This window comes from Coregonus lavaretus (assembly GCF_964263955.1).
Source record: "Coregonus lavaretus genome assembly, chromosome: 13".
Taxonomy (NCBI): Eukaryota; Metazoa; Chordata; class Actinopteri; order Salmoniformes; family Salmonidae; genus Coregonus; species Coregonus lavaretus.
The window spans coordinates 45332990-45359320 of record NC_140000.1 but is presented as its reverse complement, the minus strand read 5'-3'; the positions used below and the strand labels follow the sequence as shown (position 1 = coordinate 45359320).

Genomic DNA, 26331 nt, shown 5'->3' with positions numbered 1-26331 from the left:
CACCACCATAGACAATAGGCTACTTGGCTGTTTACTCTGTCTGCTGCACTGCCACGTTGTGTTTGACACTTTTTTTCTCCATGTGTTCCGGTACCACAGAGCCCCCCGGATACTCCCACCCCCCCTCTCCTCTCGCCCTCACTATGTGTTCCGGGACCTCCCGATTTACAAATGAAGCAATGGTCCTGCTGAATTGTCTCTGGAAGGCCTAGCTATCTCAGTGTATCAGAAGTCTTTTATCAGATTCTGTATTTTCCAGTGCTGCCCACTGCACTCCTGAATGATGAGCTGGTAGTAGGTGTCGTCCCCTGGGGCAATCTCCAGACATCTCTTTGTCTGTCTGTTCAGGATGGCTTTTCCCTGTAAAACACAGCAAACATTCTACTGTACAACAACACAATAAAAAAACTTAAAATGTCATAGACATCTCCCTTGTTTCCAACAGTTTATAAGCATCAACTTCCCTATTTCACGTTGGAGTGCTTACCTGTTGAAAGTCCCAGAGCATGTGGAATCCCTTCTGCTTGGCCACCTTGCACTCATACAGTCCTGGGGTTCGAGTGCCAGTGTCCACCAGACAGCGATTACTGTTGTACTTGTGAGACTTGATGCCTCCAATGTAGATTTCCCCACTGGCTCGATAATAACAGTTCTGGACAGAGAGGATAGATATTTAGGCTTTTCTGAGTCTGTGGTATTGACAGTACTTTGCATTGTGGTATGGGTTGAATCCCAGGTCTGCCATAGGATGCACCATATTATACATGCAGTTAAATTCTGAAATACTAAGCAATGATTCTACAAACCTGTGGACCAAAATAATGGCAGCCATACACAATAGGTGTGTTCCATGGAACTGGGCCCTGATCTATACAGAGATCCATCTTCAGGTCATTGACCAGCTGTTGATTTTATAGACAGAGATTAAACAGTTATATGTTATGACTTAACTGGATAGAACCCAAATGCAGACAAGTACACCAAGCCAGAGAAGTTTTAACAGGTTTATTATAATGTTCAATAGTCCAGGTTTCCAATAAATGGGGAAGAGCAAGTCCAGGTTACAGGGAGGGTAACAGATCCAGGTCAGGGCAGGTGTGGTACCGTAATGTCCTAGTGTCCGTGGTGAGTCCAAAGGAGAGGTCCGATAGTGGAGAACAGGATGGTGGTGGCAGGAGTGAAGCAGAGGCAGGAGTCAGGTTCCAAATATCTGTGGCACAGGAGAAAAAGTAAATAGACAGGCCAAAAAACACAAGAGCGAAAACAGACAGGTTGAGTCGGCAGCGAGACTAACATGGTTGTCTTGACTATGATCTGACGATGAGTGGTAAGTTTGACCGGGTCTTAAAGGCTGAGGTGATTATGGTGAATGAGCTGCAGCTGGAACCCTGACTCCCGCACACCAGACTTCACTCCTGCAATCAAGGACAGACAGAGGGGAGGGAGAGAGCAGAGAGAGAGCTACCTAGCAGCAGTAGGCCTAACAGTACCCCCCCCTCTACGGACGCCACCTGGCGGCCGACGGGGTTTATCGGGATGTAACCTATGAAACTCTCGGACCAGAGCAGGATCCACAATGAAGCTCCTGGGCACCCAGGAACGTTCCTCAGGACCGTAACCCTCCCAATCCACCAGGTACTGGAAACCACGACCCCGGCGGCGAACATCCAGAAGTCGCCGGACAGTGTAGACCGGACCCCCACCCACGATCCTGGGCGGAGGAGGGGGACGAGAGGGCGGGCACAGAGGGCTAACCGACACAGGCTTAATCTGGGAAACATGAAAGGTGGGATGAACCCGTAGGGAGGCAGGAAGCTGTAGCTTAACCGCGCAGGGGTTAACAATAGACAGTATCTTGAACGGTCCTATAAAACGAGGCGCCATCTTCTTAGACTCCACCCTCAATGGAAGGTCACGTGACTTAAGCCATACCTCTTGACCAGGAGAGTAACCGGGAGCCTGGGACCGGTGACGGTTGGCTTGCCTCTGCATGTACGCCGAAGCTCGGGACAGAGCTACCCTGGCCTTCCTCCAGACCTTGAAGCAGCGTCGCATGTGGGACTGCACCGAGGGTACTGCCAGTTTCCTCTCTTGAGAAGGGAACAGGGGAGGTTGATAACCCAGAGCACACAGAAAAGGAGACAAACCAGAGGAAGCGTTAGTCAAGGTGTTATGAGCATATTCCACCCAGGGAAGCATGGTGCTCCATGACCCAGGGTTAGACCCTGTGACACAGCGGAGAGCGGTCTCCATCTCCTGGTTCGCTCTCTCGGCTTGCCCGTTGGTCTGGGGGTGATATCCAGAGGACAGGCTGGATGTGATGCCCAAAGCTTTACAGAAAGCTTTCCACACCTGGGAGACAAACTGGGGACCCCTGTCAGAGACAATATCCGTGGGTAGACCATGAGAGCGGAACACATGTTCAACCAAAATATCAGCCGTCTCTCTGGCAGTGGGCAGTTTAGGTAGGGCCAAAAAATGAGCGAACTTAGAAAAACGATCAATCACCGTAAGAATGACAGTCTTTCCAGACGAAGGGGGAAGTCCAGTGACAAAATCCATAGCGATGTGCGACCAGGGCCGGCTGGGTATAGGTAGAGGTCGTAGATGACCAGCGCTGGCCTGGGTGGAGTTCTTACTTCGTGCACATACCGTACAAGCAGCAATGAAGGCTCGAGTGTCCGCCTCCATCGTGGCCCACCAGAACTTCCGTCGCACAAAGTCAAGGGTCCGCGAAACTCCAGGGTGACAGGTAAGGGGAGACGAGTGAGCCCACTGAAGTACCTGGGAGCGAGCAGACTCAGGGACAAACATCCGGTTAGGAGGACCCCTCCCAGGGTCAGCTTGATGATGTTGAGCCTGTCTAACAATCCCCTCGATGTCACATGTGATGGCCGCAATACTGCAGGTAGGAGGCAAAATGGGTTCAGGGTTACTACCAGTATCAACAGCCGAATGAACACGAGACAGGGCGTCAGGCTTGACGTTGCGTGACCCAGGACGGTAAGACAGAGAAAAATTGAATCTCCCAAAAAATAGTGCCCACCTGGCTTGACGGGGGTTGAGCTGCTTCGCTGACTGGAGGTAAGCCAGATTCTTATGATCCGTCCAAACGATGAAGGGTTGTTCCGCCCCCTCCAACCAATGTCGCCACTCCTCGAGAGCCAACTTAACGGCGAGCAGTTCACGATTGCCAACATCATAATTCCTCTCTGCCTGAGAAAGTTTCCTTGAGAGAAAAGCACAGGGATGCAGTTTATTATCTTCAGGTGAACGTTGTGACAACACCGCACCTACCCCAGTGTCGGATGCATCCACCTCCACGACAAACTGGCGGTCGGGGTCCGGCTGCATCAGAATGGGAGCCGAGGCGAAGCGATGTTTCAGTTCTTCGAACGCTGATTCGGCCCCTTCATTCCAAGCGAACGGTCGTGAGATGGAGGTGAGAGCGGTGAGTGGCGCCGCAATGCGGCTGTAGTCCTTGATGAACCTCCTATAGAAGTTCGCAAACCCCAGGAATCGTTGAAGTTGTTTGCGGGTGGAGGGGGCTGGCCAGTCCGTGACAGCAGAGATCTTAGCTGGGTCCATCCGCAACTCCCCCTGAGCTATGATGTAACCCAAAAAAGAGGTCTCAGACACATGAAATTCACATTTCTCCATCTTCACAAACAGTTTGTTCTCCAACAACCTTTGCAACACCTGGCGCACATGCAGTTCATGTTCCTGGGAGGACTCTGAGAAAATTAAGATATCATCCAGATAGACAAAAACAAACCGATTCAACATGTCCCGAAGGACATCATTGACTAGTGCCTGAAAAACAGCAGGGGCATTGGACAACCCAAAAGGCATAACCAGATACTCAAAATGTCCCAAGGGTGTGTTGAAGGCAGTCTTCCATTCATCCCCTTTACGAATGCGCACCAGGTGATACGCATTTCGTAAATCCAGTTTCGTAAAAATGGTAGCACCATGAAGGAGGGGAAAAGCAGAATTAATCAAAGGCAGAGAATACTTGTTCTTAATGGTGATGTTGTTAAGTCCACGGTAATCAATACAGGGTCTGAGGGTCTTATCCTTTTTAGCAACAAAAAAGAATCCCGCTCCTACAGGTGACGAGGAAGGACGAATAATACCTGCCCCCAAGGAGTCCCGAATGTAGTTCTCCATAGCCTCCGTCTCCGGGCGGGAGAGATTGTACAGGCGACTGCTGGGGAGCGGGGCTCCTGGCTGGAGGTCAATGGCGCAGTCGTAAGGCCGGTGAGGAGGAAGAGAAGTAGCTCTGTGTTTGCAGAAAACGGATGCCAGGTCATGATACACGTCAGGAACAACAGAAAGATCCATGGACTCCAGTGGAGGTTGAGGCACAGTACTGGCAGGAGTCTGAGCAGAACACAAACAATTCACATGACAAAATGTGCTCCATGAAACAATGCTACCTGTCACCCAATCAATGTGTGGATTGTGTCTTATGAGCCAGGGGATACCAAGGACCAGGGGAGTCTGTGGGCAGTCGATAATATGGAATTGAATGTTCTCCTGATGATTTCCCGACACTCTAAGACAAACAGGAACAGTCTGATGGGTAATACGGGTCAACAATTGTCCATTTAGACCCTTAGCCTGCAGCGGACAGTCCATAGGAACAGTCTCCAAATCCATTTGTTGAGCCCACTCTCTATCCAAAAAGCTTTCGTCGGCACCAGAGTCAATCAGCGCACTAACAGAGAAATTCTGGGACTGCCACTGGAGGGATGCCTGGAGCAGAATGCGGGGAGAAGAGGAAGAATCCGCTGCTCGGCTCACCAAAACTTCTCCCATTAATGATGAGCCGGCCCTTTTCCCGGACGAACTGGGCAGGAAGGAACGAAATGACCAGCTTCTCCACAATACAGGCAGACCCGAGCCTGAATACGACGTGCACGCTCCTCTGAGGACAACCGTGCACGACCCACCTCCATGGCTTCGGGTTCAGTGCTCCTCGTATCGACTCGGGAAGACCCGGCTTTCTCCGTAGGGACGATGCAGGGAGGAGTTTGTTGATGACAGACAGGTTGCTTGGAACTAACACTCCTCTCCCGGCGGCGCTCCCGAATCCGATTATCCAACCTGATAGTGAGTGAAATAAGATTATCCAGCGTAGGCGATTCATCATATGACACCAATTCATCTTTTAAAGTCTCAGACAAAGCATTGATGAACACTCCTTGTAGTGCCTCGTCATTCCAACCACTCACTGCTGCTAAAGTCCGAAACTCCACTGCCATCTCCGCCACACCACGAGCCCCCTGCCGAAGAGAAAACAACCGTTTCGCAGCCTCCTTGCCTCGTACTGGGTGGTCAAAAACCTTCCTCATCTCCGTGGTGAAGGCAACGTAAGCGTTGCAAATGTCCGACTGACTCTCCCATACCGCGGATCCCCAGGCACGAGCGGAACCGCTAGTAGAGTTGATAAGGTAGGCAATACGGGCTCTTTCTGAGGCGTAGGTGAGGGGCTGTTGTTCAAACACTAGCGAGCATTGAGTCAAAAAATCGCCACAGGTTCCCATGTTCCCGTCATAGCGCTCTGGAGCAGGAACAAAAGGCTCTCTGATCTGGGCTGAAGGGGTAGTAAGGGCAGACACTTGATTGGAGAGTAATTGAACCTGATTAAGCAGCACCTGACTGTCCTCAGCAATCGTCTTAAACAGGGTATCATGTTGGCCAAGTAAAATGCCCTGATTGGCTATGGCAGTCCAAATTTGAGTGCACTCTGGGGTGGTATCCGAGCTACTGTCTGCTGGGTTCATGTTGGTCAGATCATACTGTTATGACTTAACTGGATAGAACCCAAATGCAGACAAGTACACCAAGCCAGAGACGTTTTAACAGGTTTATTATAATGTTCAATAGTCCAGGTTTCCAATAAATGGGGAAGAGCAAGTCCAGGTTACAGGGAGGGTAACAGATCCAGGTCAGGGCAGGTGTGGTACCGTAATGTCCTAGTGTCCGTGGTGAGTCCAAAGGAGAGGTCCGATAGTGGAGAACAGGATGGTGGTGGCAGGAGTGAAGCGGAGGCAGGAGTCAGGTTCCAAATATCTGTGGCACAGGAGAAAAAGTAAATAGACAGGCCAAAAAACACAAGAGCGAAAACAGACAGGTTGAGTCGGCAGCGAGACTAACATGGTTGTCTTGACTATGATCTGACGATGAGTGGTAAGTTTGACCGGGTCTTAAAGGCTGAGGTGATTATGGTGAATGAGCTGCAGCTGGAACCCTGACTCCCGCACACCAGACTTCACTCCTGCAATCAAGGACAGACAGAGGGGAGGGAGAGAGCAGAGAGAGAGCTACCTAGCAGCAGTAGGCCTAACATTATAAAAGTGCAGATTCCTATCCTGATAATGAGTTGGATTTCTTCTTATTATTTTTTTTCACCTTTATTTAACCAGGTAAGCCAGTTGAGAACAAGTTCTCATTTACAACTGCGACCTGGCGATTCTAGTTGGGTGGCCCTGCATCCTATTGAAAGAAGGATGCCATGCATGCCAACAAACAGTTGGTGAGGAAATAATTCCAGAACAATGATAAATGTTTCAGCCTCACTCACAGCTCCATAACCAAGCAAGTCACCCAGGGGTCTAACATGGGATACACGTTGTCCAGATACCACTGGAAGGGCTTGCAGTTCAGCCTCTTTCTCAACTTCTTCCTCTCTGAAACATCCCCAATGTCTATGCCATGGTCCTGTGGTGAGAAAGAGGAAGATTTCTAAATCAGAAACACAGGCCATGTGAACAATCCACCTATTATCAATTTTTGTTTACCTCCATCATTTCATATAGATCCTATGATCTTTATTATGGCATTGAGTAATAAACAGTTTTCATAATATTTACTGTCTAGTCTACTTCTTTTCAAACACAAAGCATGCATAACAGCGATTATTGTTATTCTATAGGAGCAGCTGAACAAAACCTACTTTTTGAATGGTTTGTTCTGTACAGTACCTTCAGTGGGAGGTTCCAGGCGATGTTGACATTATGTTTGTATTCATCCATCCAGACCTCAGCCACTCTCAGAGCATTCCTCTTCATTGTAATGCTCAGATCGGGGAGATAGGGTTTATGGGCCCTCTCGATGTGGGCTATTTTAGAACAAGGTATGACCTCAACACTTCCACCACACAGCCACACCTAGGAAAACCAAACACCAAGAGAGAAGGAAGAATTTTTAGATATGGACTGAAGTGTCTAGATGTTGGATATAGATTGGTTTGTTCAAACTGAATGAATCAAGAACAGAAAAGAATTCTGCAAACACAAGTCTGCTTTGATTTCAAACATTCATTTAGCAACTGTAGCAGACGGGCTTACCCGGATGCCCAGTTCAACATTTTCACCTCCATAGATCTTCATACCACCATCGAGAGCACCAATTTCCCCAAAGAACAGGCGATCAACCACTAGTATGCCCATAATGGAGGGGCTCCTGACAAACATACAGTACAAATCATGGTCATTTCTACACTGGGAGAAGTGACATTCATTTTAATGTATAGATAACGCAAAATAATAATCCAGGTGTAAATATTAGGTGAGATTTTCCACCCAATGCTGTGCTTTCCTCATCACCTATTTAAACAGAATTGTGAAACTGGACTATCATCCTATGATGAAATCATGAACAACTCACTTTCCTGGCTGTGACTTGTCTTTCAGGGCGTACCACTCCGGTCTGAAGGACTCGTACATACACCACAGGGCCCAGTCAAAGGCGTCTGCAGCAGGCCCATAACGTGTGACTGTCAAGTCATCGAAATTGACTTTGTCAAACACCGGTGTCAACACCAACGTGCGGTCCTCCTTTATCCGAGCTAACAGAGGCTCAGCCCTATTCACACAAACACAGAGTGAAAACACCACGTTGGGGGGGACTCAAAAAGTCTCGCTGAGATATTTTATAACAAAAAACATTTAGACTACCATTCCACATGGACCTCTATGTGGGCATCCAAGATGGCCACCACATCTCCTTCAGCTTCCCTCCACCCTGAGAGGCGGGCCTGTGTGAGACCGAGCTGCTCTGAGTGTCTCACTCTCTTCACCAGGCCCGGACGCTCTTCTTGGATGAAGCTGATGTAGACGTCCAACTTCTCCTTTAGATCCTCTGTGAAAGCAGACACTTGCAAATCAGTGGTACGCAACAAAAGTTGAAAGCCACACCTTTCAATCAAAGTTCAATCTAAATGTTAACAAATGTAATTTCAAATGTTTCTAAGTGGCGAGAAGAGACCAATTAGGCAAACCATTGGAGCTGCGGTCATCCACCAGTATGATGTCTTTGAGCAGGCGTTGGGGGGTCTTGTCTATGATGCTGCGGACAGCTCTCTTGATGATGGACAGGGCCTCGTCCAAGTAGATCAACACCACGCTGATGGTGGGCAGGTCATGGGGGTACTGGTGATTAGCACACCTAACAGGCACAACAAAAACATTTGGTCTTGCTCATATCATTCATTCACTTCACCAAAGCTGCTGTTTCACTCTTAAAGTTATTGTCAATTTCAATGTCATTCGTGAAATTGCATTCACAGTGCTGGAGATGGAATTGACCTTGGATGACCTCGGATGCAACAGACTGTGATTAGAATTCAGAAGTCTTGAGTTATACATCATTTATTGTGTAGAGGTGGAGGAGAGATGAGGAAAATTATTTACTTAGGATCGCGAGTGTCAGGGATTTCCCTGTTCAGGGGTAGTCTGTCACTCAGGAAGGCGTTGTTTCCATACGTCTGAAACAGCCCCTCTGCCTCTTTCTGCTCCTCCTCTGAGAGCTCATCACCCCAGCTTGTAAACAGAGCTGAGTTGGGGTACCACTTCTTCACCACCTTCCTCTCCTTCTTGACCTCGGGAGCCATCACAGCCTGCCCCTCTTTCAGACTGATCCCGTTGTTGATTGACTTCACTGTGAACACACATGACAGCTGTTCATCACACTGTAATACATTGGTTATGACTGCATAATTCAGATTGTTTAAGGCTGCCAGAATCAATGAAAGACAGATGACTGGTTGAGCCATAGGAGTCTCTCCTTTTGATAACAACAGAGCATGAACTTATTTAGATAGCTTCAGTCACTGTTTGCATCCTTGGAGAATGACCTTGATGTAACCGTCGTAAAATCCTACCCTCTAAATCTGCCCTACCATCTAGAACAGTGGCAGACTGTAGTCCAGGTACAGTGTGTGGACAGAGCTACTGGCATTTCTCTTCCAGGTACGTCACAGTTAAATGAAGGAGATTGAGACTCACCCAGCATCTCGATGTGAGCCTCCATCTTCTCCAGCCTCTTGAGCATGTCCTGGCCCCTGACTGAGTCATTCTGATGGGCCCTCTGCAGTCTCTCCCCATGAGAATGAACCTCCCGCTTAATGGATGTGATGTAGAGTATTCCAGCAGCCATGGCCAGCAAAGGGGCCAGCCCTCGGACCCAGCCTAGCCTCATCGTCCCTCTGTGTGTGAGTGCTCAGCCTGGGGATACAGACAGGATGGCCTTCCTCTCTCACTGTCCCACTAAGATCCAGGTTCGCCTGAAAGGGGGGAGTGTGAGGTGTACCATACCTGGCTGGCACTCAGTGGGTGTGAGTTTCTCATCCTAATATTCAAATGAGTTTCTGAGCAAAAGCACACAGTCACTTATATTTGCCTTTGGCCCATTCATCTTTACCTTGTAACTTCATAGCCTTTTGTCCTGAAAGATATAAGTATAATGATACCAACCCCTTTTGTAAATATTTGCACAACTGAACAGGTCAAAAACATGCACCTAATGGATCCAACCATTCATTTGGCATTCAAGTCATTGTTGATTGGAATAAAGGCCAAAAGCCATAATACTACAGGCTGCAAAGGTGGGGCTCTCTGAAAGTGATGGTCTTGGCTGTCACTAGCACTTTTTCTTGTAATTCAAACTCAAGCCCACAATAAAGAGTATATGTAGCTCTTCTCCATTCTAGAGTAACCAAAAAGCTAGTTGACCACCTGCTTTAAGGGGTAACGGAGCAACCTGGTCTCAGAGCATTTCGTATTATTCTGTATGTAGATCCGAGAAACACCACTTAGAATGATATGTTACGTTTCGTATGGTATGTATTAATTTGTGGTTGTCCATCATCCAATTAGTATGATACAGTATGTTTACGAATTACAATTCGTATGATATGTTACGAATTGCAATTCTTACAATATGTTACGAATTTACAAGATATATGATAATGTATGTTACGAATTCCAATTGGTTAGGTGGCTAACGCTAATGTTAAGTGGTGGCTAACGTTAGCAAGGCTGGGGTTAGGGTTTAAGGTCAGGGTTAGGAGGTAGGTTAAAGGGTTAGGAGTTAAGTTAAAGGGTTAAGGTTAGGGGAAGGGTTAGCTAACATGCTAAGTAGTTGCAAAGTAACTAAAAAGTAGTATGTAGTTGGAAAGTTGCTAATAAGCTAAAATGCTAAAGTTGTCCATGATGAGAATCAAACACACAACCTTTGGGTTGCTAGACGTTCACGTTATACACTCAACCAACCACCCTCCTTTTGTTTTTGCCTCAAGTAACCTGCTACTTATGTAACCATACCAAACCTAACATATCATATGCTACGTCTAGTCTATGAGACCAGGCTGAACGGAGCATTGAAGTATATCTCAATTTCCCCTGTGTCGAACTTGCTCACAGAGCTCAAACCAAGCCTCATGAGGGTCTGGATGCATACGATTAACCACTGACCCTGTCTGATAGATGGGGATTGAGCACAGAATGCATGATGAATAGAGGCAGGGAACAATGATACGTTGTTAACTCTGTGACCACCATACCTTCTCTGCTTCCTCTGGCCCGTATGTTCACCTCTCACTCTACCTGCATGGTAATGCTGTAGTTTTTTTTTCATCAACTCATAAGCTGAATGTTTGTGTAATACAGCATCAAAATGATCTAAGGTCCAATCAAATGGGCAGAGGAAAGGAATGTAAAACACCAATTTATTCAATTATATGTTCATTCATTTTTTTCGTATAAATGTACAGTTCATCAGGTGGAATGCCCTCAATGAAATTATTTCCAAATAGACCACAATGATTGACTGTGAAATTAATTTAATTGAAATGAATGCACACACTTCCTTTTTGTTATAGGACCTTACAATAAAATCAACAATGTCCTGGCATGGTATTATACTGACTTAGAGAAAGATAGCAAAACAGTAATTCAGTACATCACACAATATCATAATTAAGGGCACCAGCTATTGTCTGTGTGGCTCTCTTAAATAACAATGTTCAGTGAGCACTGAAAAGTAAACAATTGAAACATGGTAAAAAAATATATATTTCATTGCGACATTGCCAATGTGACCTGGTTATGTATACATACAGTGCTTGAGACATATTACCACAAATATTTAATATACAGGTCACACCTTAAACCAATAACTTAATCATAACAAAAGTGTAAAATGTAAATTAAATTATGTACTGTTAAAAAGGAAATCTATTCAATTTCCAATCATGTTACAAATATAAACACTGTTTTAAAATTACTTTCTCTAACTGGAGCACATGAAAAGCATCAGCACCAGTTGCCTTAAATAGAAGCTTACAGAGAACAAAAAAAAGCTACACTCCTTCATTTGGCCCAGGTTTTATTGAAGAAAACTCAACATTGTAGCAAATTGACCTTTTGTCAAGGTAAGAGAAGTTAATCAAAATAGATGAAACTGCTTTGACGAGGAATTAAGAACTAAAAATGAAGTTTGTGTGAGGAGGGGTAAAAAACAGATGATGCATTGTGGGTCAGAGGGAAGTCACTTCGGATGCTGAAAGGCACATTTGAATAACAAGTGGTGAGGATCACTGGTCAGAATATTCCTGTTTTGTAGACATTGGACACTTTGTATATGACAATGACTTATGAAGACTATAAAACCATCCAATCCCAGTCCAAGCTACGCATTTCAGGTCAGGAAAATAACATTCCTTTTCATTGACCACTTGAGGGCCCTGTTCTGGATCTAACAGTTGTTGTCAGTTCGACAGCCCTTTCACTGACTTACAAGTGATTGTAATTTTATTCAGTAACACCTAGGGTTATATGAATCTTCATAATAAACTAGTAATGCAACACAACCAATAATACTTTGGTCAACAACCACAAATCATTGAGTCAAAGTCAAACTCCATAAACATGGTAAACTCTGAGTAATCTCGAGGTGAGCTCGTGCACACTAGTGCTTTTGGATTTTCCACTATCACCATCATCTCCATGCATGGGAGATGCTTTGTGCTGCTAAGAGCCTTAAGCATCACATCCATGGCATGGGCAACTCCTTGGGCGTGCCATCCGTATTTCAGTGCAAACAGGTGGCAGGGCTTAACATGCGTATTTTTCGGGTGAGACATCTGTGTTGTCAAAGCCAAAACTTCAATGCCAGTAGAAAACATGCAGGGAATTAGTCTACTCAAAGACCTTTAAACCTCTGGCGAAATGACAGTAAACGTGGCTTGGCCTAACCTGCCTAGACCGAGAATGGAAAACAGGCCAATCTGGGCATCCATCTGGGTTCTAAGCTAAGGGATCCCACCTCACAGCATCTCCCAGCCATTCTAAACTAATGCAAGTGACCTGTGCTACTTTCCAAGCTTAAGACAAGTGAATGTGGCCACATTCTAGACGCAGTAAGCCCATTTGTGACTACTGCAATGCCAGAGAAGACCGACATTTGCTGATACACAGCACATTTAACTCTACCCAAAGACCTCTGTGTTCCAAAGACCTCTCCTGCAGCTAGACAAGTGCTGCAGGAGAGGGTCCAAGTGCTAAACATACCATTGGACTAGGAAATACATTCTATAGTGCAGCACATATATAACAAATTGATGACCCACTACATCTACAAAACAGGATATACTCCAACCATGACCCCTTTTAATGTTATTAATATGTGTCTTATGTGTGACCTCTGATGATATTAACCCTGATGTGACCTATGCATCCCCCCCGCCCCTCAACCCCCTCCCAGCCCCAAGCCCTCTGTCCCTGGGGCCTTCATGTGATGGGGGACAGGCCCTGCTGGTGCTCCAGACTGTCCCTGTCTGCGTCTGCAGTGTGTTCCAGTGGGGTCCTGATGACGATGTGGACTGATCTCTCCCTGGGTACCTCCTGCTTGCTGCTGCTAACAGCCCTGGTGCTCTTGGTCCTGCCCTCGCCCATCTGACCCCTGGCCGAAGCCCCGATCGGACGCAAGCACTCGGCGGACGCCAGCTTCACAGAGTTCTCTCTCTTGGGCCTGTCTGTAGCGTTGGAGAATGGGCTGGAGAATGCCTTGTCAACTGCGTCAGAGATGGAAAAGTAAGATGCCTGTTACTTCATGTCAATCATAGAGATGTTGCGTCAATTTAGTCTTTGTGTTAATCTGCCACTCTCAAAGTGTAAAAAATGCCTAATGCAGATTTTTTGTACATGTAAACACATACATATGAGAGGGGATGGTGGTAGTATGGTAGATGACTGCTGCTTTTACCTATCCTGTTGATGAGGGCTGGTTTGTGGGGAATATGCTGCTCTATCTTGTTGTTGTTGTTGTTCTCTACGGTGCTGAGGCTCTCGCTGGGTCTTCTCACGGTGCGGGTCTTGGACCGAAACTTGTTGGAGCGGGCCTCCTGGATCCACTCATGCTGCATGGCCTCGTCGGGCGTCATGCGCTTCTTAGGGTCCCACCTGACAGAGAGAAGAGAGCAGAGAGTCAGTCAGAGGGAGTATCTCAATTGCATACTACTCGCGTCCTCTCTCCTTCTCAAAACCCATTGGATGAGAAAGTCAGAAGTCCCTCCCCTCTGACCTTCTCCTCCATTGGGTTTTGAGATAGAGGCGAGGAGAGAGAAGAGAGGATGCAAGGAGAATGCAAATGAGATTCTCCCAGAGAGCAAACCACACACTGGGCTTCCTTGTAAAATAGATCTCAATCTCAATGGGCCTCACCTGGATGAGTAAAGGGTAAATAAACTAAATAAATAATAATGCAAAAGAGAGCTTGCTTCACCTGACAGTTTAACATGATTCTATAGTATTAGTTATATTTGAGATTGGATGATTCTATGGCTGTGTTATTGACAGGTGTACAGTACATACGTGAGACAGCGTTTGATGAAGTCCAGAAAGAGAGGATCGTTGGTCTTCAGGACACTGGCCAGATCCTTGGAGTTTGGCTGTCTCTTTCTACCCTTGCTGTTGGTGATGTTCCTGGGATTGCCCTTGGAATCTGCACAATCACAGCCAGTGATTAATCAACAAGAAGATCTCTTACTAAGAATTGTAAACCGGGTAGTTTGGGTCCTGGATGCTGATTGGCTGAAACAGCATTTCAGCCATGTGTATATCGGACAATATACCACGGGTGTGACTTAACATACTTGTTTACTGTTCAATTTATGTTGATAACCAGTTTATAATAGCAATAAGGTACCTCTGGGGTTTGTGGTATATGGTCAATATACCACGGCTAAGGGCTGTATCCAGTTAAACAGAATTTCAATCGAACAGTCAATGAGAAAACCATGTGACTGCACTAGATCAAAAACACGTACTAAAAAATTGCCTTTTCCTGGTCGCTGTCAACAAGAAATCATTTGGAGGCATTCCCAGCACCTGAGAACAAATCAGGCAAAAACACACAGTGAGTAATACATTGTTGCTAGCCAAACCACAATGTTGACAGAGCCATTAACAAAGAGAGCATTAACAAAGGTACTAGGTAGGTACCTCCATGATGCAGGCAATCTGCTCCACCTCACTTTCCCCCGGGAAGAGGGGGAAGCCAGTGTAGAGCTCAGCCAGGATGCAGCCAAAGCTCCACATGTCGATGGCCATGCTGTAGGGATGGCCCAGGAGCACCTCTGGGGAGCGGTAGAAGCGGCTCTGGATGTAGGTGTAAACTGTGGAGGAGGAGTGTCAGGAATTAGGTATGCTATAATGTGATACTGTGATGCTATAATGAGTTTGAGTTTGTGGCCCCTGTTTGCCTACTTGATCTAACCTTACATTAGGAAACCTACAAACTAAGACACTCACCTCTATGCTGCTCGTAGCAGCTGGCTCCAAAGTCAATGACCTTGATGTTGCCTTGGCCTTTGTGTGACAGGAGAATGTTTTCCTGGAAAATAAACACCCAAGTATAAGCACATTCTCTACATCTCCTATTGGCACCATTAAACTCAACCAACAAGGAATATGTGTGCAAATATACTTCACTTTTCATTATGTAATGTTAAGGTTGTTAGGGGTTAAAAGTCATGGCTAGGGGTCATACCGGTTTTAGGTCACAGTGGATGATCTTCTCTTTGTGCAGCATCTGCAGGCACTTGAGGAGGGAGTAGGCGAAGCGACGCACCAGGATCTGGCTGAAGCCCTGGAAGTTGTTCTTCTTGATGAGTTCGTACAGGTTCACTCTGCACGGTCAAAGACAAATAAACATCCTTTAGATTTAGATGCCCAAATAATCTTCATACTACATGTTTACCTCCTGTTGATGAAATACAGCAGAAGTATTCTCTCCTGAACTAAATCAACAAATAACAAAAAGGTATTATTGTATTTCTGAATATGATCTAATCTTTGGCCCTACAGTGGCTATGTCTGTCAATCCTACCCCAGGAGCTCGAAGGAGATGCAGAGATGGTTGCGGAAGTAGAAGTGCTCCTTCATGTGAATGACGTTGTGTTGGTTGTCTCTGTCCTTCCTTCTCAACACATCCAGGATATACAACTCCACCATGGCCTGGTGGTGTAACCTGCAGCCAATCACAACAGAGAAACAGTGTTATACCATGTGTCATAGTGTTATAACATGTTATTAGTGAAAGGTTGGTATTTGACAACCCAGCTGTGCTACGATATGCTAGCTAGCTAGTGGCGTTAGTCACCTTTTCTTGTTGCGAATGACCTTGATGGCGACAAGTTCATTGGTCTTGTGATCCAGGCACTTAAGGACCTGTCCGAAGGATCCTTTCCCGATGACCTTCAGCACCTCAAACCGGAAGCCTATGTGGTCATGCGCGACCTGCAGAAAAAAGGGCATAATTTACTGTAAAGCAATACTGCATAAAGTGAAACTCTAGATGGCATTAAAGTTTCTTTACTGCCATCTTTGTGACCATTTTTATGTTACCTTCAGATAGCTTCCTCTCTTATCGTCGTAGCCAGAGTTGTGGGGCAGGCTGGGGGAGCCCTCAATCTTCTTGGCGTCCAGGCCCAGGTACCAGACCTCGGAATAGTCCATGATCTCCTCTTGCTCATACACAGTCATACGATCTTTGAACGCCTTCAGGACCTCTGTATAGGAAGGAAAGGAAATTCCTGTCAGCAAATCCCAGTTTGCATTTGTTTCTTCCTGATGAAATAAGATCCAAGGGACAGAAAACTCTTTCTCATTTAGAATTGCCAATATTAATCGCCAACACCAGCACCTTCCACCAACGCTTCCCTACTCTCCAACTCCTACCCAGACCTAGTCCTACCATTAGCCTACGCACACCTGCAGGAGACATGGGCAGATTGTGTCCCTCAATATTTCTCTCCTGTTCCTGATTGTTCTTCCTGTTTATGGACTCTGGCAGACTCTCCACTGTGGAGCTCCGTGATCTCTCATCCTGTCAATTACAAAACATACAGGAAATTAACTAGTTGCAGAGGTTTTGCATGGTAACAATCTAACACTAATATTGACACTGTTATAATTTCTCAGTGGAATGTTGCATTGATTAAATATACTAGGCTCTAAGTACATAATACCAAGAGATTAGCCTAATTGAAACAAGGACTCACCTGGAAGCTTTCCTGGTGCCTGGTTCCTGAAAGATGCATATCACAGGTGTTCTGCGGGCCCTTGCTTGTAATGTGGGGCAGGATGCTTTCGGACTGGTGATGGTACTTGGCATTGTTCACAACCAAGGGCTTAGTATCCAGCTTGGGCAGGGTGCCTTTGCCCGTGCCACAGTTCTACAGCCAGAAAAAGAGAGAGAGAGAGAAGGAGAGAGAGCGAGAGAGGGAGGCAGAGAGAGAAGGACCCACATTTAGAGGGTAATCTAGGTTAAATCTATAGAGATAATACAGGCGTTATTACATAACGAGGTTTGAGGCAGTGGGTGTTTCTAGTTTTCCTGCTGATTCAGTAATGAGCCAGCAAGTAGCCTGTGCTGCCCCCCACACAGAGCGTAGAGTTACCTGCAAGGGCGAGAGTGAAGCAGGGACAAAAGCCTTGGAGTCTCTCTCTCTATTTTTTTTTTCTTTCACTCTCTCTTGTTTATAGGCTGCTAGTCTTTCTCTTTACTCTATGTAACACATCCTCTCAAAAGCTGCCCAAAAGGCTAGGTTATCCCCGGGCATCACCTCTGACTGAATGGCAAAGCTGTGCTGTAGTTACAGTAGTATGGCTCTCGTGCCCTTATTGTTATGAACTGAAACAGCGCTGCCAAATTGAGAGGGGAGTTTCTATTAATAGAACGCACTGTTTAATTTCCAGGGCTTTACTGCAGTATCTGCCAGATGAATTATTCATAAAAAGCTATATATAGCAACATGGTAATGAAGGCAGTTACCTCTGTACCCGGCCGGCACGTTTTCACACTGTTATTATGAACATCGAATCCTTTGGGATTAAGCAAAGGACTTTTAATCTTAAAACTCAGGATCCACAATCAGCAGGGACTACCTGATGATAACCACCCCGCTCCTTCTTTTCAGAGGTGTGGGCTCGGCTGTTCCGTCATTCAGTATTCCCCCACAGTTCAGCTCACACTAGTCATAGTACTCCCCCACACGACCCGATCATGACAAAGTTATCGCATTCCCCCGCACACCCACAGACAAGAGCAGTATACTGGAGGACCAGGGAGAAGGTTTACCTGCTGCTGCGGGTAGGCCCGGCTGGACCCAAGGCGTGTGCAGTCAGGCTGGAGTTTGTGTTGCTGGGAGTAGGCATCGGGCCTCCCTGTCTGTGGGGATTGGACGAGAAAAGGATGTCATATAATATGCGCTAGCTGAAGATGAACACACTCGTGCACATACCTACACATAGGCACACATTATTTTGCTTGGCCTCAGCACTCACACGTGTGCACACGCACACACACACGTGCTACACACACACCATCTGCATATAGAAATCTATGAAGGCCAACGTCCTAATTAATTTACAATATATTTTTAGAACAAGCGATGATTCTCAAATGTGGTTCATATGCAGCTGTAGTCAATACTGCATAAATGCATAAATGCAGTAACCCAGTAGACCCCAGGAAGCCAATGATCCATTCCTGAACACACCAAGCTGTAGATCATGGGGATTAAAGTGGGTTAGTCCATATGAAGGTCAGTGGGACCATGAAACCATGGAGGTAATTCTGTCAATGCATTGACATCTGATTCTGAAACCCGCTGGAAAATGTTTTCAGACTTAATTACTACAGTACAATGACAAAGTTAGCGATGAAAGAGTGCCTAGAGGTTCCAGATACAGTACTGTGAACTAAAACAAAATGCAAAAAAGCCAATATTGAATTTGTAGCCAATAAGCTACATAAAACAAAGCAATAACATTCTTTAAACCCCACCTTGATATTAATTTCTGGAAACATTGCGTAATAACCCGGGTGAATTATCATCGAGAATCAGAATATACTGGAAATACTCGAGTTGGCACTCCTAGTTGGTCCACGTGAGCGCACAGTTTGAAAACATTATCAGGCTCTTCCAATTTTATTCCTGATTAAGCGCAGAAACCAATATTCCGCTTTGCATCAAAATGATGTTGGGGCTCTGTGTGAACTGCAGTGTTGTGCTGCAGAATAGTAATGAACGGACTGTAGATCTAGGAAAAAGCTTTGTCAGCCGAAGATTATGGAGAAGGTGCAAGCTGTTGTTAGCCTGACGCGCACATCGTCGGACAGCCAGTTAATGTATTCTACGGTCACAGTTTATTCCACATCGACAGGCGACACCTTGGACTCCCGGTATAGATTGTTTGTCAATTCATTCACCTGTCCAACTTTGCACAGACTCCTCGGACACGGCATTCATAACTTTCCAAGCATGAGAATCACCATTGGGCGTAAAACCGTTATGTAGCTGGTAACTGTCGTAGTAAATATAAAATGTTATAGATTGATCTGAGTAATATGTTGTGTAAAATGGTCTTATAAATGCTGTTACAGGAGTGTGTCATGTGTCTGATACTAACAGCGTACTGTTCTGTGTCATGTGTCTGATACTGTTGTGTTAGTTGTCTGTGCATAACATTTTAGTAGCGAACAATGGACAGAGGACCATATCTTGTCACCAGGTGGCCAAGGACAACACCCACGCCACAGGCCACAATCACTTGTTGCTCCCCACGAGTTTCCCTTGAGACACACACACACACACACACACACACACACATCTCACTGTGGACGCACACTCATTCTCAACTCCCCTGTCTACTGGTCGGGTGCCAAGGGCAGAGGACTCTGCCGTGCACCAATGGGGCATCTGCTCTGGACAGAGCAGACCCGCCTCCTACGCCTCGGGAACCAATCAAGGGACTAGAAGAAGGACCCCTTCCTTTATGTTACATTGTATAAGTAATGCTGTAAACTCTGTTTATCCATCCTTCTCAGCTGACACTAATAGAGTGCTATATGATTAGGTCCATGCATGTTAATTAGCAGGATCCCATGCATGTAGCTTGAGCAGTACCAGCTATCTCTGTTTTAATAAACTGCCTTTTGCTTAAGCAAATTCCTCTCTGTCTAGCGTCGATGGTTTGTACTCCCTCTCCTAATTATGGTTTCACCAACATAACCTACAGAATGCAGACCATATACTGTATTTGCCAAGTCCTCCAGCATATAAAATCCCTGGACAGTTTGTGACCCAGCTCAAATCCTCTCTCTCTAGCCCGTGCATGACACCATTTTTTTCATAAATCCTCAAATCCTTGAGTTCAGTCTTCGCGGTTTTTATCTAATCGTGTAGAAGATGAGCTGCACCTTCACTGGTTCAATGCTCACGTGTCAAGACTCACTGCTGTGGAACTTAAATTCAGACGAGCACTGCTGAATAGAAACCACACATCTGAGGTTAATAATTACTTACTTCACTTTAGTCTCCCACGAAGGTACCATCAAAATAACCACTAACCACATTAAACATGGAATATTGAATGAAATCACAACAGCTTTACAATTGTAAAGATCTTAACAGTTGTAAAAATCCAATTGTCAAAAAACAGTACTAAATCATCAAATGTTTAATCATTGGATCAGTTATTAATCACACACACACACACACACACACACACACACACACACACACACACACACACACACACACACACACACACACACACACACACACACACACACACACACACACACACACACACACACACACACACACACACACACACACACACACACACACACACCCCCCTATGTCTTACTACACCAGTCAGGACTTTTGGGGGGACAAACAATTGATTCCCATTCAAAGTCCTATTTTCCCTAACCCTAAACCTAATCCTTAACCCCTAAGTGAGGACCGGCAAAATGTCCTCACTTCTCAAAATGTATGTTGGTTTACTATTCTTGTGAGGACTTCTGGTACAAGTATAGTAAAACGTGTACACACACACACACATACACACCTTATAATTGAAAGTGAATGACACAACAAGGCAAAAGCAGACCATGTGCTAGCTCATCCAGAGTGGAGAATCCTTTGAGATGTGGAGGAGAGGCATCTACACTTTCATGTGATTCATCCGACATACCCCACGCGTGACGTGGGTGATATAGTATGTTCTACTGAAGCCTACGTCGGCACGGTCAGTCATCTCAGGGGTAGACACGACTACATAACAGTGGTCGTTTCATAACATGTTTTTATCAGTACTGACAGAAAATAGCTGTTTTCTTTCCATTGCTACCCAGTGTATTTCTCTCACCTTTGATATACAGTGGGGAAAAAAGTATTTAGTCAGCCACCAATTGTGCAAGTTCTCCCACTTAAAAAGATGAGAGAGGCCTGTAATTTTCATCATAGGTACACGTCAACTATGACAGACAAATTGAGAAAAGAAAATCCAGAAAATCACATTGTAGGATTTTTAATTTATTTATTTGCAAATTATGGTGGAAAATAAGTATTTGGTCACCTACAAACAAGCAAGATTTCTGGCTCTCACAGACCTGTAACTTCTTCTTTAAGAGGCTCCTCTGTCCTCCACTCGTTACCTGTATTAATGGCACCTGTTTGAACTTGTTTTCAGTATAAAAGACACCTGTCCACAACCTCAAACAGTCACACTCCAAACTCCACTATGGCCAAGACCAAAGAGCTGTCAAATGACACCAGAAACAAAATTGTAGACCTGCACCAGGCTGGGAAGACTGACTCTGCAATAGGTAAGCAGCTTGGTTTGAAGAAATCAACTGTGGGAGCAATTATTAGGAAATGGAAGACATTCAAGACCACTGATAATCTCCCTCGATCTAGGGCTCCACGCAAGATCTCACCCCGTGGGGTCAAAATGATCACAAGAACGGTGAGCAAAAATCCCAGAACCACACGGGGGGACCTAGTGAATGACCTGCAGAGAGCTGGGACCAAAGTAACAAAGCCTAACATCAGTAACACACTACGCCGCCAGGGACTCAAATCCTGCAGTGCTAGACGTGTCCCCCTGCTTAAGCCAGTACATGTCCAGGCCCGTCTGAAGTTTGCTAGAGTGCATCCAGAAGAGGATTGGGAGAATGTCATATGGTCAGATGAAACCAAAATATAACTTTTTGGTAAAAACTCAACTCGTCGTGTTTGGAGGACAAAGAATGCTGAGTTGCATCCAAAGAACACCATACCTACTGTGAAGCATGGGAGTGAAAACATCATACTTTGGGGCTGTTTTTCTGCAAAGGGACCAGGATGACTGATCCGTGTAAAGGAAAGAATGAATGGGGCCATGTATCGTGAGATTTTGAGTGAAAACCTCCTTCCATCAGCAAGGGCATTGAAGATGAAACGTGGCTGGGTCTTTCAGCATGACAATGATCCCAAACACACCGCCCGGGCAACGAAGGAGTGGCTTCGTAAGAAGCATTTCAAGGTCCTGGAGTCTCCAGATCTCAACCCCATAGAAAATCTTTGGAGGGAGTTGAAAGTCCGTGTTGCCCAGCGACAGCCCCAAAACATCACTGCTCTAGAGGAGATCTGCATGGAGGAATGGGCCAAAATACCAGCAGCAGTGTGTGAAAACCTTGTGAAGACTTACAGAAAACGTTTGACCTGTGTCATTGCCAACAAAGGGTATATAACAAAGTATTGAGAAACTTTTGTTATTGACCAAATACTTATTTTCCACCATAATTTGCAAATAAATTCATAGAAAATCCTACAATGTGATTTTCTGGATTTTTTTTCCTCATTTTGTCTGTCATAGTTGACGTGTACCTATGATGAAAATTACAGGCCTCTCTCATCTTTTTAAGTGGGAGAACTTGCACAATTGGTGGCTGACTAAATACTTTTTTTCCCCACTGTACCATCCATATATGTTTTTTTTGCCATTACATAAGCTGCAGTCTCCATGGTGATATGGTTTTCAGCTTCAGTCCACAATATTGAAGAAGCTTATACAGTCACAACCAGTCTTCACTAGAAAGCCTCCAGCCTTTATCTGTTCATGGCTATAGGCTAAGCCCAGTCATTTTTTATGAAGACAGTGTTTTCTTAATGCAGTGTAGCAGTTATACCCAACAGTGGGGTTGAGGTAATTGGGCAAAGGGTCATTGTCCACAGTGCATAAAATACCATTGATTATTTTACAAATTTTTTTTGCTTGTAACACTAGACTAACTGCAAACAATTGTGCACAGGTAAAGGATAGCCCTTTTTATTTTCTAGTGGAAACAAAAGGTGTTTTTTTCCTGCAGCGTAATGGAGTGCACCAGTAGACCTGTGTTGTTGTGGGTGGGTATTTATTCTCTAACTTTAGTAGTGGGAGGCATCCAGGGCTAGGTAGTAGGGAGGGACCACCCAGTGGTCTAATCCGGATCAGGCTAAATCCCATTAGCAGACTACCATGGACTGACTGCCACAGAGAGGAAAACCCCTCTGGAAGGAGCAGAGCTAGGAGCGTAAGCTCTGTGGCGGACGTCAATAGCAACACAACCCTGAGAGCACACAATGGAGTGTTAACCATAGCAATAGAAATAGAACCCAGTGGCCAAGCCTACATCTCTATGGTTTAGACCTCCACACACAAACCAAATGCACTGTTTGAATTTCTATGATCAAGTCCAAGGTAAAGCCGCCAATTACTAATAGCATTCAATAACAACCATCTCTTCACTGCAGATCCAAAGCCAAAGACATGACAGGCATTAGTAATCAGCCCTGTTTTGAGTCTTACCTTGTCACCATCCTCATCCTCTTGTCCCAGAACAGGCTGAGGACAGACAGGCTTGGCCTGTGTAGCTGGCCTTTCCCAAGGACGCATAATATAACACAGATTGTATCCGCTTCTATCTGCGTACAGAGACAGCTAGACTAATCTGGTGCTGCTGGCTTTACCCTAAACAGTGCTGTCTGTCTGTCTGTCTGTCTGTCTTGCCTGTCTGTCTGTCTGGGACAGTTATGTCACCACCACTGCTCAGTCAAAAGGATAGAGTTCACGCTGACCAGCAAGGTTAGACCGGTTCTGACCCCTGACAGACAGACAGGCAGGCAGGCAGGCAGACACCTCAGGTAGGCGGTGGCTGAGGAATGGGAAGTGAATGACAGAGAGTGGGCTACCTTTCAGGTTAATTCCTCTGGGAATTTGTGGGTTATTTGACGTAGCTATAAGGGGTCAGAGAATGCACATACTTCCTAATCTTTGTGCTGTAAAGTAGAGATTTAACTCTACAACAAAAAATGAGGGGGGAAAAAACACCTTAAAGAATAAAATGTAGCCTTCGTGATTAGAAGATGATGCTTCATTTCCAATTACCAACTAAATACTTTGTTGAGAATGCCTCCAACAGGACCAGGAAAACACCAGACACTCACCACAGACAAATCAACAGAAATGTCCATCGACATGCATGAAATGACTGCTCAGTGGACTGTCTATATAGCATGTATAACATGTTGTAGAGTACCCAACGCCTTTGGCTTATCACTCCCCCCTAAACCCTGAACATGATGTAAGCGACCTGTCTGCATTGTCTACAACTCTGAGCCATCTGTCGGCACATCCGCCGTGTGGTGGGGTGGAGTGAGCTGCACTGTCTGTTCCCCTGTCCATGGTGCTGGAGATGAGACAGGCCGTCTGGCTCCATGTCAGCCAGGTAAGCCAAGACAGGTTAACGTCACCTCCTCCACCCCCTGCAGAGGGCTAGTGCTCTAACAGACCATTTTTGGATGATACCGTTAGCAACCACATATGGGAACAATGTACAGCCACAAGCATTTTACCTGAAACAAAATGTATAATGTGATGCTTTGGGAGTATATTTTGAGTCCAATAGGGACCAATGAATGAAAGCTTTTATCAAGCTAGATTCATTATACAATTTCAAACTGAAATTCCTAGGCCTTTTTTGTATTTCTTCTAGGCATTGCAGTGCTGATGTATCCACGAGGCTCGTGTGTTTTTCTTTGCTTTCAGCCCTGGCTGAGTTGACAGTACATGTTCCTGCCGCAGCCAGCAGCCCTAAATAGACATTTGATCAGAGGAGCAGTCTGTATAAGGACATCTCTAGTAGCACGGAGTGCATGGCGTGTAGAGGGAATTCCTCATCTCTCACCATTTCATATTCCTGCCTTTGGTTTCAGGCTTCCTCTCACTGGTATGCTACATGGAATGAATTAGCACCACTGGATCAGGGAGTCTCCCACTCTCCTTTTCTTGTTAATTTGATGTGGTGGCATTTTTTCATTCCACATTTCCTGTCTTGTCCTCCAGTGGTCCAGATATTTTTTATCCCAAATCCCAGATAGCCTTCTGCAGATCCCAGTCACAGAGGATACCGAATACTTTTCATTTATTTGGGATTGCAGCATTGCACATAGAATTCAGCCTGTGCAGAGACAGAGACTGTGCTACTAAGAGATCGATCTATGGGCTTTTTTAATTGCCAGAGGATTGAGATGTAACTGGGGTAGGGCTTCAGATTGATGGTAAACTTATCTTCTTCCTGTGGTAGGCCCAGTTGGATCCAAGGCTGGAGTTTTGTTAGGCAAATCTGACTGTTGGATTGTGCGCTGATCTCAGGTGGTCAAGATATGATCTAAGAGTGTCTGCTAAATGTCTATATTGTAAATGTCAAGAGAAATACAGTACCTTTTTCAAACATGGGAGAGGTTGGTTCCTGTTTTCGATAAGTCTCAACCTCTTTTTCATTTCTTTCCTATTGAAACAGAAAGGTCATCAACTTGAGAGGTTTAAGGAGTCTCTGAAGATTTTTGACATCCAGGGCTTTTTTTTGTAAAAATAGTGGAATTATCTTTTGTGAGCAATTGTTTTTTGACCATATTTGTCCATTATCCCTTTAGATGTTTGCATACAGTCAGATTTGAGTAAATAACACAGCAATAGAATGCAAAAATAGGCAAATTAGACTAGAAAAATAGGCAAATTCGTGATTTAAAAAAAACAGATTAATAAACAATCGGAAATTGAATTCACACTTACTTTCGCTCATTGAATGGATTTATTTCGCTCATGTTTGGTGTTTACTGCTGCAAGGTAACGGAGTAAACTAAATATTGATCTCAGTCAAACGCAATGGTCAAACTGACTACATTTACAAACATACGCGTCATGTCATTGTGATTTCATGATGTCATAATTGAGATACATTCGGACTGACGGCGGCGCGCTGTTGACTGATCAGCTCTAAACAATGGGTGGTCCTCTGTAGCTCAGCAGGTAGAGCACGGCGCTTGTAACGCCAAGGTAGTGGGTTCGATCCCCGGGACCACCCATACACAAAATGTATGCACGCATGACTGTAAGTCGCTTTGGATAAAAGCGTCTGCTAAATGGCATATTATTATTATTATTATTATTAATGAAATCAACACGTAAAACAATACATTATGTAAACGCTAAAAATCATGATAATGTTTGGTGATTGACTTTCCATTTCTGGGTTTGGGAGCAATGAGCATTATCATTCACTCAAAAAGCAGCAGTCCACAATGTTCCATATCACAAGGAGATGTTGTACAAACTCTTTAGGCCTATACAAGCTATACTGGAAACATGTTCACTACATGAAAAGTTA

General features: G+C 45.1%; 1 protein-coding gene and 1 pseudogene across 2 annotated transcripts; both read right to left on the bottom strand.

Moving 5' to 3' along the window:
• Window positions 1-225: 225 nt before the first annotated feature.
• On the bottom strand, window positions 226-9486 carry LOC311139494 (putative polypeptide N-acetylgalactosaminyltransferase 8; annotated as a pseudogene). The gene is made up of 11 exons: window positions 9294-9486; window positions 8700-8946; window positions 8288-8454; window positions 7965-8148; window positions 7675-7872; window positions 7356-7470; window positions 6990-7175; window positions 6590-6726; window positions 807-902; window positions 488-652; window positions 226-360 (listed from the first exon to the last, which is right to left on the bottom strand). The product of its transcript is annotated as a putative polypeptide N-acetylgalactosaminyltransferase 8 (transcript).
• Window positions 9487-13076: 3590 nt separating this feature from the next.
• LOC311139456 (dual specificity tyrosine-phosphorylation-regulated kinase 4-like) lies at window positions 13077-18660 on the bottom strand (the record flags this gene model as incomplete). Its single annotated transcript, XM_084174333.1, has 14 exons — window positions 13077-13360; window positions 13552-13748; window positions 14160-14289; window positions 14615-14675; window positions 14790-14962; window positions 15099-15180; window positions 15337-15475; window positions 15676-15816; window positions 15949-16085; window positions 16194-16357; window positions 16560-16674; window positions 16850-17023; window positions 17929-18018; window positions 18637-18660. 14 exons carry the CDS (start codon window positions 18658-18660, stop codon window positions 13077-13079), a joined length of 1911 nt encoding a protein of 636 aa, XP_084030459.1.
• Window positions 18661-26331: the final 7671 nt, after the last annotated feature.